Below are 17,529 nucleotides of genomic sequence, written 5' to 3'. Positions count from 1 at the left end.
TTTGACTTGTCATGGTGTTCAACTGAGTGAATAAAACCTGTTGTTAAAATCAAGATGGTGTTTGCCATCTTGCCCCCAACTGTTTAAAAGCTGAGCATACCTCCCTCCATATTTGCTTCCCTCTGAATTTGCATTAGAAACTCACAAAAACATTTATAGTTCACAACCAAATTTCACTCAAATGATTTCTCAATTGCTGCTGAGAATACAGAAGCAAAGGCTGATCTATGGCATTGACTGCTCAGTGTCTGGGGAAGTACTCAACAGTACTGTCAAATTTAGAAAAGAGGTGTTAAGAAGTGGCAGCGGAACAGGAAAGAAGTCGGATCCATTACAGGAAGCAATTCCCACACAGATACTGCAATCCTTCGTGACCTCACTCTGTAGAGGATTTATTTTTAACTTTGTGTAGTTCAAAGGCATGTTAAAATGTAAATCACCAAAGTGTTGTGTCTAAATAGGACAGTGAGTGTCCTATATATGAGTGAGGAGTGCTATGGAGATGAGTGAATTCTAAATATGCTCTAAATATGCAGCTCACAGGTAATTGAATGTACCTTTCAACTGGACAAGCATATGGTGATGACACTTGCTCAGTCAGCTCATGGTGAATCTACAAATACCAGTTAGAAACTTCCCACAGTCTTTACTGTAGCACTTGAACTGGAACATCTAAGACACTGGTACAACACCTGGTAACTGTACATGGATTCCCCTTCTCCTTTGCAGGTGCTGAAAAGATTGTTGCAATTATGATTGGCAACCTGAAAGGCATGGAGATCCTGCGGCGGATTCAGAGCGGCATGAGAGTGACAATGGTCATCGAAGTGGGGAAGAAGCGAAGCCTCTCCATGAATATCTTCACCATCCTCTTCATCTCCGTGTCGTTTTTCGTTGTTGCAGCAGCAACCTTGGGCTGCTATGTCTCTTACTCTGCTCGGAGACTCATTGTTGCAAGGGCCCAGTCCAGGGAGCAGGTGAGTCAGTGCCATTGATTTTTTTATATCCCCAGGCCTCCGTGGTGTGGATCTTAAGGGCAAAATGCTGGTTAAGCTCCAAAATGACTGAATTTGTTTGTTCCACAGGAAGGCATGTGATCTTTAAAGTACTAAAAGATACATCTTTGAGCAGCTTAAAACTTTCCTAAAGAACAGCAAAAAGTAAACTGTCTGGAGAAAACAGTTGACTGTGTTTAGTTAACTGTGTCTCCTACAAATTTTAGGCCCTGAACTGCAGTGCAGCCCTAATGCTGATGTATTGGAGGCTGTGAGGGAGCTAAACTGCTCTTAGCTGACCCTCACCCTTCCCACATAGCACTGCCCATGTGCCTGCTGTAACAGGAAACATGATGGAAGTGTGTCTGCAAAATGGGGCATGACTTTGGCCACAGGTGGGGAGGCTGCTGCCTGTTGAAAGCTGCTTTCTGACTGAAAGCTTTCTGAGAATTGCAGTAACAGCCTCAAAGAGAAGTTAAAAAAAGCACTGTTAAAGTGCTCTTTAAACTCATGGAAGTGAGATGCTAATGACCTACGTATCCAAGTAACTTTCTTCTGTCCAATAATACGATCAGCTCATAGGACTAAAGCTCACAGCTTTGTCTTCAAAGTTTAATGCTAAATGAAGCTGGCCAGGAAAAACTGGGTACCCTACATACTCTTTATTAAATCCAGTTGAAATGTTTCCTCCTTTAAAGGTATTTAATAGTGCAGTTGTGGAAGCCCAGCTTTATTCTGAGCTATCAGGCTTTCAAGAAGCTACAGATGTTATTAATGCCTCAGTGGTAGCTGCTACTGGGAAAATCCAGTCTGCTTGGCTAGCACCTTCACAAACTATTTCAGTCTTGGGCTTCGTGTGCAGAAGGAATTTACAGTAGATTGAAAAATAACATTGATAAATGACATGCCAGTTCCACATGATTTCAGCTGAACTGAAATCAAGGAGCCTTAGGAAGTGCTTTATAAAGTGTAAGAATAGGAGAAAGCTTGTCTGCTGTCAGGGGGTGAAAATGTACTATTCTGTCAAAGTGAAACTCATAGACAATCCAGAATTGTTTTCAATTGTTTTTATGCCCTGGTATCTCAGACTGACCTCACAGATAAGCAAAAAGTAACAAGAAAGTGCTTGTTAGTGAAGGTGAACTACTAAAAGGTCGTGCTACAGTGTGCCCTGCTAGCCAGCTGATTGGATTTTTAGTGTAGACCAAAGTTTAAGACTTTTAGCTTATTTGGCTCCATGAAGTACTGAATATTAGTCAAACAGCTTACCAGCTTGCATGGTACATAGGTGGCTTTCCTGTCATCATTCAGCCCTTTGGAAACTCAGATTGCCTGAATTTCAATCTGTTAGTTGGTGGAGTAAAAGAGTGTGTTTTGTCTCCTTTCTTGCACAGATGCGGAAGGGTTACATGTTCTTTTGGGAAGTGTCTTTAGGGAACAGTCAAGTGTATTGATAATGAAGTGTTACAGATTCTCCCTCTTTTCGAAGTGCACTGAAAATCATGTTGTTTCAGCACTTCAGTGTTGCTCTGCTCTTCAAAGTCTCTGTCTGCTTTTTTGACCTTCCCTGTGGGATTATCTTGCTGTTGTGTGAGGAGTCTTTTAAGGGGTCAGTCAGCCACTGGAACCAAAGAAACACTTCTGAATGACTCTCTGGAGTGGTACAATGAGCTAATAGTGATATGTGATAATGATGTGCTGCAGCTTGTGAAGGGTTTCTTTAAAAATTGAGTGACTATTGAGAAGAGCCAGTCACATTGTCTTCTGGTCCAAGCGAGAAGTTTAGTAGCACATATGTCCCTACCACAGTTAGTTAAAACAGAGTGGCTCTTTCCTCATGAGCTATCTGTTTGCAACCTGCTAGTTCCTTCTTGAATGCATCTTTTCTTCTGGGCTTGAAATTTAAGTCCCCACCTCTGCAGTCTCTTGCTGCATCATGTGGTTAGTGAGCAAAGACAAGTGTGGTAGGATGGCTTGCTACCTTTTTAGTCAGCAGAGTACTGACAAATTCAGTTCCTCAATATAGTAACCTTTCTTAATAATGCAAAATGGCCCATGATATTATCAGTGACCTGGTTTCTAATTTCAGCTCAAATCTTTGCTTCCATTGATTTCATAAAGATTAGATGTTGCAGCTGAGAAATTACCTAACTAATGGCTTTGGAGGAGGTGAGTTGCTCAACTTTCCACAGTTCAAAACTGTGTCCATGGCAGTAGCTACCTGTGGGGAAGAACTTCCTTAGCTTACAGGAGAAAAGCAGGAGTTCCTGACCTCCTTAGAGCTTTCTTGTCTGCATTGCCATGACCATGCTCACAGGGTGCTAGGAAGGCACTCTGCCCCCCTTATGCAGAAAGGGCTGGAGGTAAAATCAGCAGTGTTGGACTGGGGAAGGCTGAGGACTAAGCGACTGCAAACCTAATTTTCCCAATTAGGGACTTCACTATTTCAACATACCAGAGCCTGGGTAGGAGCTGGGACCTGACCTGTTTTGTAATATCTTGGTTCTTTTTCCTCAACTTAGCTATTTTTTTTCTAGAGTTGCTGGATTGGGACTTTCAGACTTCTAACATAATTAACATTTAACATTTGCTTGAAAAATTTGACTTTGCAAAATGCTTTGACATTCCAGGCTCAAGTATCCTGGTAGACTATTCAATAAAAATCTTCCTCTTGCTTCCTTTCTCCATCCCCTGGAGGGGTGTTCTGCTGTACTTGCCAAAATCAATGTTAAAGGTGACTTTGCCATTGGTGCATTTAATGAAGAGCAATTAAACTGGTGCCTATGCAAAACTTAAAATATTGTTTTGGTAAATTATTAACAATGCAGCCAGTTGGGTCCTGTCTAATATGCTTGGCCTGACACGAGATGTGTAGATGAGATACCAAATGAGGGAGTACATTCCTAGAAAGTTCAGTTTTCATTTAATAACAAGTAGTGGTGACAGTTCTGGCTATGTATGAGAAGTGCTAATATTGCTGCATTCTTCCTCTGTTGATGTTACCACATGTTGATTTTTACCACATTTGCTGCTCAGACTTCTAGGGGCCTCAGTAAAAAGCAGTACATGGCTGCTCTCTCAAACACTGACAAGGGGAACATCATTCCAAAGTTAACCATAAGTGACATATGGAAACATACATTCATGTCTTCAGCAAAAGCTTCCAAGAAAACTCATCTACTTCTTGTTCCTGCAAAAATCTGCCTGAAAATGTGTTTGCATCCTCTACCTTTGGATTCTATCTGTCTCTTCCTTGATAGTTGTTAATAATTATCAGCTATTAAACTCTCAAAAACCTGCACATGGATGCTCTATCTTAGGTCACCAAAATAATACTGATACACAAATAGCTCATTTTGCACCAAGACTGCTTGACAGTCTCTCAGGTGACCGTATAAATCAAGTTGTTTGCCATTAAGTGCTTCAGCACAGGGAATCTTGTGCAGACTTGAATAGCCAGTCCTTGTGAGGTTATTACGTGTCAGCAGCAGCCTTCCACCCACTTGTCCTTTTGTACTTGTGCCACCAGCACTGCACTTGGAAAAGATTCATGTGACTGGGCTAAAATGCCTAAGGAGATGGAATGCTGGAAAGCTAACAGTGCGGGGCTCCTGCACAGAGCAGCTGAATTGGAAAGAGGCTTTTTGGTTAGCTGCAAAACTGAGGACTGGTCTGTCCCTGAGGTAAGTGTTGTGCTGGGACAGCAGTTCCAGAGCTGCCTGATACAGCTCTGTGTCCTGAGGCAGTAAGTGCACCGGCGAGGGAGAGGACAGTCCTATTCTTTGTGTTGGTGGAACAGCCCCAACCTGTGACCTTTAAGCAGAGGAGTTGGCTCCTGGGCTAATTCCAGTGTTGCATTGACAGCTGGACACCAACAGTTGCCAGGCAAGCTGTAAATCGGTGGGGACAGAGGAGTAGTTGAGGGTGTGTTGGAGGTGAGTGGGCTGATCGGTGCAGAATCTCTCACCGTTCATCAGGACGAGAGTGTGTGGCAGGAAGGTGCCATAAAGTGAGTAAAACTATTGACTGTTGGACTCAGTGTTCGGTCTTCTGTACCAAGTCAGTTTGAAGGCTTCTGTTTGTTTTGGTTGGGTCTAATCTGATCAAGAAGAAACCCTTGGAATTCCTGTGCTTGTGAAAAGGTTGGGTAAAAGCAAAGCAGATGCTAGTGCCTTGTTGGTGAATCATCTAGTCAATAACCACATCAGTATGTCCTGAAACTCTGTTTCATGGTGTCTTGAAATAGCATGGTCATGCTTACTTGGCTTGTTGTGATAACATCTGGGTTCTAAAACTGTTGCCTGCTTGCTGGTAGGCACCCGGGTAAGTATTAGTAACTTAATAGAAAAATGGCCGTGTTTAATTAACCAGGACTGCTTTCTGTCACAGCGACGACTACGGGCCAGGGCTAAGAAGGCCATTGAAGAGATGCAGCTGCGCACCCTGAAGGAAGGGGACAAGGTAGGACTGATCCTATGACCTTATGTATGTTATGGTACAGCCTTTGCACAGAGCCTGGAGAGTGGTCCATAGTACTGGAGCAGGATGCAGAAGTTTCTCTGAGCTCATAACTGTTGGTGGCAAAGACAGTTCCTCTTTCAGACCATGTCCTTTTCCAGGCTGCAAGACTTCCTTATATTCTTATAAATCAGGTTATTTTGTTAGCTGCTTGCTTGTAGTCTTGCTGAGGTGAGAGGTCCTAATTTTGCTGTCACGGATGCTTAAAGGTAAACTAGTATATCTAATCAGCTTCCCTGGCTTTTCTTTTTGTAACTAAAACTGGAGCTAGCAGTTTCTAAACCTCTACAGTACTGCCTCCAGTAATCCAAGCTGAAATTCTAAACCATGGGTTTAAACTTTAAATGCTTCTGTTGAAGTGTCAGCTTGACTGTGAGTAATCCACACAGTGTGTTTATATAAGATTATATGTGGGAACATCTTGGATGACTTTAGCTAGACCCCTTTGTCTGCAGTAAATCTGATAGGAGTTCAGAGGAAGCTTTCAAAGTCTGTTAATGCTATAAATTCATTTCACTATTTTAGGAGATTGGTCCAGATGGGGATTCCTGTGTTGTGTGCTTTGAACAGTACAAGCCAAATGACGTAATGCGTGTTCTGACTTGCAAGTAAGTTGTCTTCCAAACTGCCCCTTTACCCAAAATCTCTAAGCATGGCTGTTACTTGCTGTTCCTTCTGCTGTGCTAACAAAGCTCATCAAACTTTAATCAAGTTGTTACACAGCAAGCATTCTTGAATCTCTGTCAAAACAATGTTTTGAACAACAGGAACTGTGTAAATCTGCTCTTTTAGTGTGCCCCAATGGCCTGTGTTCATAACTTCCCCATGAGCGGACTGACAGGCATCACTTGGCAGACCACAGTGCCCCTCAAGGGCATGCCAGGGCTTTTTAAAGATTTGTTCCCTTGCTGATATATAAGAATGTTACCACTAAATTGCAGGTAACTGGCAAAACGTTGCCCATTTCTTGTCCCTTAAGTTACTGCTTACTAAGGGGGTTGTGCTTCTGCTAAACTTGTTAAACCATATTGGCTTTTGTAGTTTAGAAGAAGGCATTTCTCTTCTTGTATGCATCCTCTGAAATAGAGACCAAACCAGAACTATAGCAGTTTATTTTTCTAGAATTCTCCCCTGTTGTATCTTACTGCTGTGGAAGCCCAGTAGTGTAGCACAAAGGCTGGGGTTGCTCCTAAGGTGAGGAATTAAGCTCCTTCAGGACTTAAGGAAAATTGTTCTGTGGGATTCCCCCTGTGCCTGCTGAATGGGACTGCTCTGGCCAAGCGTCTAAAAATCAGAGGGCTGTCATGTGAATTGCACAAATTGTGTACTGGAAGAGGTTTCATAACCTTTGGGGAGGGTTACAAAAAGCACTTGGAAAAATTTTGATGTACGAAAAAGTTCTGTAGAATAGCAAAATCTGTAGCTGGTGTTGTGTGGTGAGCGGTGCTATCTGTCAAACGCTGTCAAATCTGAGCTGGAGTTCCCTTTGCACCAGGTTACAGTTTTGCAAAGGCTTTCTCTGCTCCCAAGCAGTAGGACCTCTTAAGCTGTTTTGATAACACAAAGTTGGGCTTCTAGGATGTTATCAACCAAATTCCTTGATCTAATGCTTAATACCTTAGAAAAAAACAAAACTGAATAAGCTTTCAGGCATGGATGAATGCTTAATCGGTTGTCTTGTCATGTTTATGCTCATGAGTAGTCTTGCTTAGTAGTGAACTAGGTGCCATGAGTACAGAAACTTTCAGACAAGCTCCAGATACTTCTGGCTGATAGGAGACCTGACTTCTCATTATTTCCCTATAAACCCTGATAATCTTGATATGGACTTGCAAACAAAGCATGACTTATTGAGGTAAGAGTGGAGTAACTTCTTCTGAACTTTGCTGCGTTATGCTTTGCTCTAAGATTGCTTTCCATACATTTGTGATGTTTCATTCCTCCCAGGCCCAAATGCAGCTCTAAGAGGCACATGCTTAAGATGACTGGATGGACTTAGTAATCTTCACCGGTGGTGATCTCTGCCAGTATCAGTCATATTAAATTCTCTTTCACACGAGTTATAAACTGATATTTACTGCAAGAACACGCTTGATTTTGATGGTTGACCTCAACACTGAGACTTTACTTGTTGAAAGCATTTAACTGTATTTATGAAAGAAGCAAGCAATCAGATGGTCCTGTGAGTCACACTGGTGGTATCTGAGTCCCTGGGGTGTGGGTGTTTGCCAAGGGCATTCTTGTCCAGAGAGTCAAACTGAAGGCATTTATAGTTGCAGATACACAAAACCAGTGGTAAATCCAAGGACTTAAAATAGTCAGGCATCCAGGAAGTTTCAGGTTGTACTCTAAACATTAAGTTGGTGCAGCTAGAAGGAAGTGCTGTTAATGTGGGCTGAACTGGAGAATCCTTGGATCCTACTGGGCCATGGGCTACTGAGCACTGGATGTGGTGATCTCTGCACTTGTCTCATAATAGAGCTGATTAATACTGAGCAGTGCCTGTCTGCCTTGCTGTTTCTATTCAGGCTGAGGGAACAGGCAGATTACAGGATTTCAAGTCATCCTCCTAAATCTGTGGCCTAATTTAGACCCATTGTGGAAGTGAATGTCTTAATAGAAGCACACATTTGCATCTGTGGTGGCTGAACTATATTTACTTTCTTGAGTGCACAGCCTGCCAAATATCCACTTGGAATACACAGTGATTGCATAGACAAAGCAAATGGGTGGGAGTACAGTTTATCTCGAGGACATTACTCTGTGAGATGATTTGTCTATGTAGTTCTAACAGAAATAAGTGCTATTTAGTCATCTGCATCTGCAAGACAGAGGTTAACCTTAAAGCTGAGGCTGAGACGTCAATAATCGTATTTAGTTAAATTACCAGCTGGGAATGTATTTGAAAATGGATTTGGAAGAACAGAAGCTTTAGATTGGTGTAGCAAAAATGATAATGCTGAATTCTAGCAAGTTATATCAAGATACTAATAAGCACAAACCAGCTACAGGCTGAGAGATCAACTACCTATAACTTTCAACTGAAACTTGAGGCAAAATAAGGTCGTCTACTCTAGAAGGAATAAATTCTCAGTGTTACCAAAGAGTTCTTCACAGGTGGCATATAAGCAGTCTTCCTGGTATGAAGCCTAACCTGTTGGCTACCTTCTTCCACCAGCCATGTCTTCCACAAGACCTGTATTGACCCCTGGCTTCTGGAACACGGGACGTGTCCCCTGTGCAAATGTGACATCCTCAAAGTTTTGGGTGTTGAGGTAAGCCAGCATTCTGTCACAGTGGCAGCTGCCATTGTCAGCATTACACTGATGTAGTAACCACATCTTGAGCTATTTCTTGCTGCGTCTAGAGCACTGGTGGTAAGCCCAGGTGTTGCCATGTCAGTGGCCAGATGCTACAGGACTGCTGTGTCCCTTTCAGGGAAACCTGCAGCTGACCTGGTCTGAGTTGGTATCACCTAAAGCCTTGGGCAGAACGTCAGCCAAAGCTGACTGTCATGCATGGAAGAATCGCTCTTAACTCTTGTGCTTGCAGCTAAGGGTGTTTATCAAAGCTTCAGGCAGACTTCAACAGCTCATACTGTCCCTGAAACCTCTGTTCAGTTCCTCAGTACCCAGAGTCCTTGAAAAGTGAATGTGTTAGCATGAACATCATTCCTGGAGCCACATGATTTCCTAGGATACATAAGGAATTTCTGAGGAGTTCTGTGTTCTTTAATTGCTCATTGCTGCAAGTGCCAGGGGAAACTGCTTTTGCCAATGCCTGACACTGCCCGGACCAGCTAAAATGTGTGCCAGAATTTGCCTGGGGGAGTCATATCTGCACTGAATGGAAGGAAGACTCTCTTTTTGTGGTACTGGGCAGTAAATGAGTGAAGAATGCAGAAGCTGTGTCTGAACTTCCCACTCAATTAGGCCATAACTGGTTTTCCCCTGGGATGTTGGAGGTTAACAGCAGAACTTTTATGCCATTTTATTTTTTTTATCTCTGGGTAAAAGTGCCTTGGACTCAGTCCTTGCAAGTATTGGTCTCCTGGAAAGATGCAGCCTCCTATCAAGTTTTAACTTAAACCATTTTCTCTTTTTTTTTTTCCACAAAGATGGATGTAGAAACACGGTCTGAGTCTGTGCAAGCCTCAGGATCCAGTGGGCAGAGACCTCTATCCACTGTCACTATGGTTAATGAAGATGATAATCTCAGTGAGACAGCGTCATCTGGATATGATTCCGTACAGGGCCCAGAGGAATCTGCTCAGGAAGCACATGCACCATCAGAAAGTATGTCTACTTTTTCTTCTGTCTTGCTGGACTGCATTGCACTTAGTTGCTTAGACTGTGAATTAGGGGGGTTTGCTGTAATAACATCTCACAAGGCTTGATCTTCCCTTTTGTTTTACACTTGATCTGACACTCGATCTTTGTTTTCAAATGAAACACAACCTTAGCGTGAATTAAAAGATGAAGCCTGTGAAAAGAGTAGTTAAAAAATCAGAGGCTTACTACTTCAAGGGCAAAGAGATTTTTCCAAAGATGTCCCTCATCTCTTTGTGGAGATTTCATTTGGATGAGTGAGTGTTGCTTTGCCACCAGATCTATCTGCTTTAAGTAGTTACTTATTTACAGAAAACTTATGGGGAGTCCGTCCTGCTCTAGTTTAGAGGGTGCAGGAGAGAGATGACAGGTACTTCAACTAAATTTCAGATTTTACCAGGGCTGAGTCATACTTGAACACTTTCAGAGAATTTGAAATTCAGTTAATTTGAAAAGACTGTCAGCTTTTCCAAATACTTAATCTTTTTGAACAATAGCAAACTAATTGAAAATGTCCTTTTTTGTGCTTAACTTTCCCAACACATGCTCAGTGTTGCTGTTGGTGTTAAAAATGGAAAGGTTCCAGCTAAACAAACAAAAGTAGCTATCCCCTGGATTGTGGCATGGCATTGGGAAGAGGAGTAAGGGGCAAGCTTTCGGAGGTGAAAGGGATGCTCTGTTTCCTGGGGGAAGCCTACTTGATAGGAAAATGGGATTTGCTCCCTGCCTCCTATGTTGATGTGTTGTTATACAGCAAGTGATGTGTGTATGGGAGTGCCCTGTTCCAGCACCCCTGTAGAGCAGAGGACACTTGCTATGAGCTAAGCACCAGAAGTTGAAATTGCATCCCTCCAGGCAACTAGAGTGATGCTGGATTAGTTAGTTACATGGCTCAGGCTCTCGTGTATCCTCGCTTGGAGTGGGAAGGACACACGGGAACATCATCTGAACGAGGTCAATCTGTAGGGAGAAGGCCATCCTCTATGGACCAGTGTGGCCCCCACAGTTTATCCTGAACCTGGTCTCTAGGAGTTGGTCCTGATGCCTTCAGCAGCTCTAAAGATACAAGAACTGACAGTCTCCTAGTTGGATTTCATAGCCTCATAGGGCCTTCTGTGGCTTGAGCACACAACCTCTGCTTGCTCAGCACTACTGAGCTGAGCAGGTATCTCTAGAAATGACAGCTGGTGTCAAGAATGGGCTCACAAACTAAGGAGGGGCAGCAGAAGAGTGGTAGTTGGAGCATGGCCTTGGATTTCCAACTCTGCAGGAGAAGTGCTGGGAAAGGACCACTGCAGTGAGCTTCTGGAAACTGAGTGAGCTTTAAGGTAGTAAAGCTGGCTTGTGACACTTCTTAACTTGCCTTGACTTGGTTTTGTTCTGGACAGATGACAACACACCTCCTGTAAATGAAGAATCCCAGCCCTCCACTGTGACTGCCCTTTCGCAGGGTGACAACCCAGGTTTTGAGGGAGATGAAACGCCAGCTTCTGAGGGCAGGGTCGTTTGTGAAGTCACGCTCTAAGGACGTGCCCAGCAACACGGTGCAAGCCTTCTGCAAGGAGCTGCCTACTGCCATTCCATATATACCAAAAATTGCAAGACTGCTGCAGAAAATACTGCGCTGGCAATGTTTAGATAAATAGACTTGTTCAAATCACAATTGTATGGTTTGCCTTTCTTAAAACTGCATTTCCCACGTGAGTTTTAGCACTCTTCAGATAAAGCTGTCTTAAATATAAAGAAAACCAGCAGATTCTAACACTAAAACAAAAGTTCCATCTTCAACAAAGCTTCTCTCCAGTGTTTGAGTTGTTTAAATGAGAAGATTCTTTATGTTGTAGCTGTCTCTACTGGGAAGTGTTTTGAGTTGGGTTTTTTTTGTTGTTTATTGTTTTAATTCAAGTGGATTTTCATTGTAAACAAATTAATTTTTGATCTGGTGTAATGCTTATTTACAACACACGAGGTTTTTTTGAACAACACTGTATTTAATGTTTCAGTGCACTAATTTGATAGGAGAAAAGTGCGAACTAATGCTTGTAAAACTGGATTTCGTCCACAGTGTCTTTTGGTTCTCTAGGAAACCAACTGATTCTCTACCTCTCAACTCCAACCTGCCAACCACACATTCCTAAAGGGGAAGAAAAGAAAGCTGCAAGCTGACAGGCCAAATCTGACTTGCACAGTACCGTAAAGGGAACAACTGCAGGAACTTTTCAAGCCTTGTTAATGTTAAACAGTCTGAAAGATCCTCAAGTGACTTGGGGAGTTATAACCATCTCTAGCACCAGCAACATGCCAGAGTCCTGGCTTTGTGGGAATCTGGGATGACTTCAGAAAGAGTAAACTGAAGATGAAAAGATAGATTCTTCCCAAAGGATCTGCTGTGTTTTGTTCAGAAAATGATGCAGCCTCTGAAAGATGCTGCACTGTTGCTGTGTGTTGTCTTGCTCAAGTGCACAAGCTGCAGGGAGAGCTGACGTCCTGTGAGTGTGACAGAGGGTTGGAGAAGCTGTCTGCCACCTGTGTGGAGTTGGGATGGGGTCAAGGAGGAACACTGGGTGCCTCAATAGTGTAAGTGACTTGGCCTTGCCCAGCAAAGGTAACTAAGGACGTCTTACAAATGCACTTTATTTTTTTACCTCTGTCTCTCTGACTAGTTTCTAATATTAGCAGGACTTTGCCTTAAAGCCTGCAATAAAGAACTTCAGAATCTGGAGGGGAAAAGCAATGCATTTTATTAGTTATAGTACAAATTAAATGGTTGTAAATATTTCATAATTTGTATTGAATTTGAATATGAAAATGTAAATAAAACTCTATTTTTGATGATCCTGACTGACTTGAAATATTACCAACTCTCATATGGAAGCAGATGCTGAATTTGCCCTGTCCCACAACCCTGAAACTCAAAAATCAGCCATGTTTGCTCAAAGTAATTGGACTAAGGAGTGCTAATTATGTGCAGGATGGTACCGTTACATGGATTGAAATTGTGTTGAGAGCTTAAAGCTAGTAGCTGTACTCAATATAAAAGAAAGCCAAGCAGTTTAGGGTGTGTTCAGTGAGCTGCTTGATGTACCTCTGAATTGTTCTTGGAGGCATGTTCAGCACGAGGCAGTCTGCCTTCAGATCAGACAGGCTGCATCTCACTTTTCCTCTGTCAGGTTGCTCAGCATCCCTTCCTTACTCCAAAGGCTATGCTTGCTTTGAAGAAAGAGCATTTTAAAAATTACTACACGTCCTTTGTTCTGTGCTGTACTATGAGATGTAGTAAAACCTTGTCGCTCTCCTGGCCGATTTGGTAGCAATTAAGTCTTGTGTTTCTTTGTAGCTCAGTTCTAAGTCTAGTCTAGAAAACTCTAATTGCAAAGCTGACTATAGTCAGGTTCCACTCTGAAGCTGTAATTTGCCTTTCCCTCTAAAGTGCAGAGTAGAGAAAGCAACAGCCAAGCAGTAAATGTGCAACCCCTGAGCACTTAATTTAATTTTCGTTTCCATTTCACAAAGTTTTTATAAATTTATTGTGGTGTGTATGCTGTACTGTAGTAGAATCTCATGAGGATACACTGTCATGAAATCACCTGCCAGTCTTGTGTTCAACTGGGGGCAAGATTTGATGTTCAAGAAAAAAAAAGGGGGGAGGATTCAGATAAATTCAGTGCATCGAAAGGCACTTTTTTTGTTTTGTTCCAATCATTTGTGTTGCTTCCTTTAATATAATTCAAGCTTTATATTTACTGTCTTTTAAGAGCAACAAACTTGCCTTTTTCCCAGTACTCGTATTTCTAAGGGTAATGTGGATGCACAAGGAATACTCTAGTGGAGTACTAGGGGGTGCAGCAGCTCACATTGATGAACCTGTACTGCTGTAGGATCAGATGATGTGTATGTGTTCCATCCAGACATGGGCTTGCTTGGAACTCAGGGCACTTACGCTGATTTTCAGAGACTCTTATATCAAATGTGACCTACTGCTAAAGGAACAAAGCAGCATTGGTATCTGTATTTGAGCTAGGCAGAAAATGGTTTTCTGGTTTTGCAGCTCAACTTTTGAGTCTGCCATGTTCTTGTCTGTGCAGTTTTGTAACTAGTAACTATGCAAGGGGCTTTGTTTAAAAATGAAAGTGTAACTTTCATGAACACCATCTGTGATACTGACCTTGGGTCTGTGGCTGTCAGACTGCTTTAAAGAAATTTCAAAGCTCCACTCCCACTTTCTACTTCCAAGTTTCCATGGATAGCAGCTGTCTTTCTGACCCCGCTTAGGGAACTGTGCAGCAGATTTTTCATTTGTTTTTGGTGATGCTACGGGCTTGAATGGCTCTGGGTCATGTATACATATATATGAGCACTGTTGCACAACAGACTCTTTCCTCTAAGCAAGAGGCCAACAGGAATGTGCCTGAGGATTCCCAAAATGCAGTACAAACCTGTTGTTATTGTGCAGTAGTTTTGGGGTTTGCTACAGATACACTGACTTTGTGTGTAAGATAATGGAAATTATGTGCCTATGAGTTTTAACAGTTGCTAAAATGTCTGCCTGTTGACTCAGTTAATATTCCTGTTGAGTCACACAGACATGTCAATTCTTCTGCCCCCAAAGAGCAAACTGAACAGGCTCCAGCATCATCTGGAAGTGTTTACTCACTGCTGTCACCTCTCTCCCCCAGGAAAGCTCTGATCTAGACACTCCACTTGCACATTTGTGTGCTCTCAAAGGGGGACTGGGAAAGATATTTTTTTTTATCCCTGCAGGAGTGTAAGCTTTGTCACCTGGGGTTGGATTACTGTGCTGTCTTGTAAACCAGGCTTTACAACAGCAGGACTTCATTTTAAATCCCGAAGCAAAATAATACCAATTTCTAATATTGAGGAAAACTTTCAGGTGTTCCTATAGAAATATAGTTTCAGCTGAGATTTTTGCTTAAGGGAAAATGCAGGACTTATGATGGGGCTGCAAACAATAAAAGCAGTTTGAGTCACAAGGGCAGTTGGACTCTTCCCATAAAATGGAGAGACTTAGTCTATCTCAGCCTTTAGATGGAAAGATCTGCACTTCTCAAGTGACTTAGTAACAGTTGGACAGGATACCTCGGCTGTGTGATTTAACATAATATCCTTGCATGTTTAACACACACCAGCACAGAAGGTAGCCCTGTCTTTTCACCCAGGTTTAAACTGATGTTTTTCCTGTGCAGATTTGAATGGGGCTGCACTCCTGCAGCAGTGTAATGGCTGGCAGGTTGGAAGAGACCAAAGAAAATCTACTGGCTTTGGCAATTTAATTTTGGTTTCAAGAGAAACTTGAAACTAAATTGTAGCATTCATGCACTGGTTGTTCAACTGTTAAATATGCAGAATGCAGCCAACACTTATTTATATAGCTATTTATTTATATGATATTGACTATGGTTATTTGAGGGAAGTAATTTACAATTTCTAGGAGGTCTTTAATAAGTGAAATAAAAATTCTGCAGCACTAAATGGATCTTTGTTGCTGTAGAATGCATTGATTAGACTGTAGCATGATTATGCACTGATTAAGAAAGTTTTCAAGTGGCTATAAATAAATTCCTCCAAGCTGATAGAAGGGCACTCTTTGCATCTTAACACTGTTTGATTAAGAATCAAATGCCTGAGGGAATGGAAAAAAGGAAGACATCCAAGACCTTGAAACAAGGAGAGGAAAACAAAACAGACATTTTCCAAGCAGTAGCATTTTACTGTTAAATATTTATCCAGTTAACAAAGTTTGAGTCTTACATAAGCAAGCAATGTATGTCCTAACATGTCCAGCATGTGTGAGTCACCAAAAGGCAAGCTAAAAGGGTAGGAAATGCCAAGGGCATCTCAGAAAATCTGTGTTAAGTCCTTAATTTCTTATATCCAAGGGCTTGTCTAATTGTGGACAATGAAATGGTAAACACTCTCTCTGGGAATGCTCTTAGAAGAGCAGGATCCGGGCAGGAACCGTTCTGTTGGTTCAGCTGGTAAATCTGCAGCAATGTCTGTTACTCAGGTGGGGGATGGAAGAAACTGCCTCACAAAGAGCTGTGTGCCAGTGCATGTGGGAGTTGTTTGCCTTGTCTCATTAATGTTTGATCTGTGTTAGTTACCACATGCTGGCTAATGACTTCTATGTAATTTTTCCTTTCTAGTAAAGGTAGAGCACCAGAAATTTGTTGTTTCCTATTGTGTTACAAAAACAGGTAAGAGAACAGTATTAGCTAAACCTACATTCAGTCCCAAAGGTGAAACTTTTTAATACTACAGCTTCTCTTGCTGTGGTGCAATGAGTGATTGGAAGAAAAGAAAAAAAATGTTTCATGCCAGTACAATTCACCCAGTTTTGAAGCCTCCCCATGAGTTAAATGTAGCTGCACACTCAAGTCTGCTTTCACACTGGTGCCTTTGAGTAGATGGTTGTTACACAGCTGGAACTGGACAGGCATTGCCAAACAGATTCTGTGAGTGCTTGGCAAAACCTTGCTGTGCCTGTGCTCACAAATAGACCAGTGCTGGCACCAGCTGTTTTGGTAGTGAAGTACTATTGAAAGGCATGAAGGAAGGCAGGATAAAGCAAAAGTGCCAAGAATGCAACGTGTAGTTAGTGCATGATGTGCACAATTTTTTTTAGAAAGAGCTCAAATTAGAGGCTGAGTTTAAACAATTGTGTGCTGGATTTTTTTGTATGATACACAATCAATAAAGCATTATCCTTGAAATTTTAGGAAGGTCAATTATGCTGGAAAGAGAGTGCTAAGGGAAGGAAACTGCAGGGAAGTTCCTGGGAAACAGGAAGATTTACTCAATTCAGTTGTAGCAAATGACAGGTTCTGTCAGGACCAGGAGTGAATCTTGCATGGATGTAGGAAAAGACAATAACTCTGGGAAGTGTCCAGCATCAGCAACCTGGATCAGAGGAGACAGTGGGGCTTCCACCTCTGCAAAGCTTTTGTTTGTGCTTTTTGTCAGCTCCAAAAGATACCATTTAGAAAATATAGTGCTTTCAAGTGTAAGGCCGCAGGGAGACATTTGGAGCTCCTTGGGACATAGTGAAGAGATTGGAGAAGAACCAGCAAGAGCAGGGGCTCAGTGACAGGCAGACTGAGCAGCTTGGTGGCTGTGATCCTGACTTTTTGGGAAGCTGGGGATTATGCTGTGCTGACCAGTGTCCATACAAAGCAAGTCCTGAGGTCAACTCACAGCCTTGGGAAGTCCTTGGCTGCCAGGTATGTATGGCAGAATAGTCCTAGCACCTGATTTTTTGAAACCAGGATGTGAGGGAACTACTCTGAAGAGCCAGTCGTTGAGGACAAATGCTGAAAGTCTTGCAGGCAAATCGTGAAAACACTGAGACCACAAGTCAAGCTGCTGTTAAGGCAAATTAGCATTGAATTGTGCTGTGTGATGGAAGCAGTGAGGCAGACTGTCGTTATGTAATGTGGAAGGTAAACAGGCAACGCCGACCATATGTCTGCTCCTGGAGCTGGGGGGTCTGGGCTGCCCTGCTGGGTGGTGCTCACGGATCCCTGCCGGCCTGGGCTTTTTTCCCCGTTTCTCTCCTTGCCCCAGCCTCCGCGGCAGCGCAAGGCTGAGCGCTGCCAGGAACACACACCTGGGAGCCAAACACCGTCCGTGGTGACGTCTGTCTGTCTGTCCTGCGGGCTGGGCCAGAACTG

At 42.6% G+C, this 17,529-nt stretch overlaps 1 protein-coding gene across 3 annotated transcripts in view; it reads left to right on the top strand.

Annotated features, from left to right (window-relative positions):
• RNF128 (ring finger protein 128) overlaps nucleotides 1-12,682 on the top strand; it is a 33,725-nt gene extending 21,043 nt beyond the window's left edge. For all 3 annotated transcript variants that reach the window (XM_064669806.1, XM_064669805.1, XM_064669804.1), the window contains exons 2-7: nucleotides 730-977; nucleotides 5,385-5,456; nucleotides 6,039-6,121; nucleotides 8,692-8,788; nucleotides 9,631-9,808; nucleotides 11,230-12,682. In XM_064669806.1, coding sequence (XP_064525876.1) covers nucleotides 730-977; nucleotides 5,385-5,456; nucleotides 6,039-6,121; nucleotides 8,692-8,788; nucleotides 9,631-9,808; nucleotides 11,230-11,366 — 815 coding nt within the window. In that variant the 3' untranslated portion in view covers nucleotides 11,367-12,682. The remainder of the gene's footprint in view (nucleotides 1-729; nucleotides 978-5,384; nucleotides 5,457-6,038; nucleotides 6,122-8,691; nucleotides 8,789-9,630; nucleotides 9,809-11,229) is intronic.
• Nucleotides 12,683-17,529: the final 4,847 nt, after the last annotated feature.

Source organism: Pseudopipra pipra, chromosome 13 (assembly GCF_036250125.1).
Source record: "Pseudopipra pipra isolate bDixPip1 chromosome 13, bDixPip1.hap1, whole genome shotgun sequence".
Classification (NCBI taxonomy): domain Eukaryota; kingdom Metazoa; phylum Chordata; class Aves; order Passeriformes; family Pipridae; genus Pseudopipra; species Pseudopipra pipra.
This window is presented reverse-complemented; position numbering and strand designations above follow the sequence as displayed.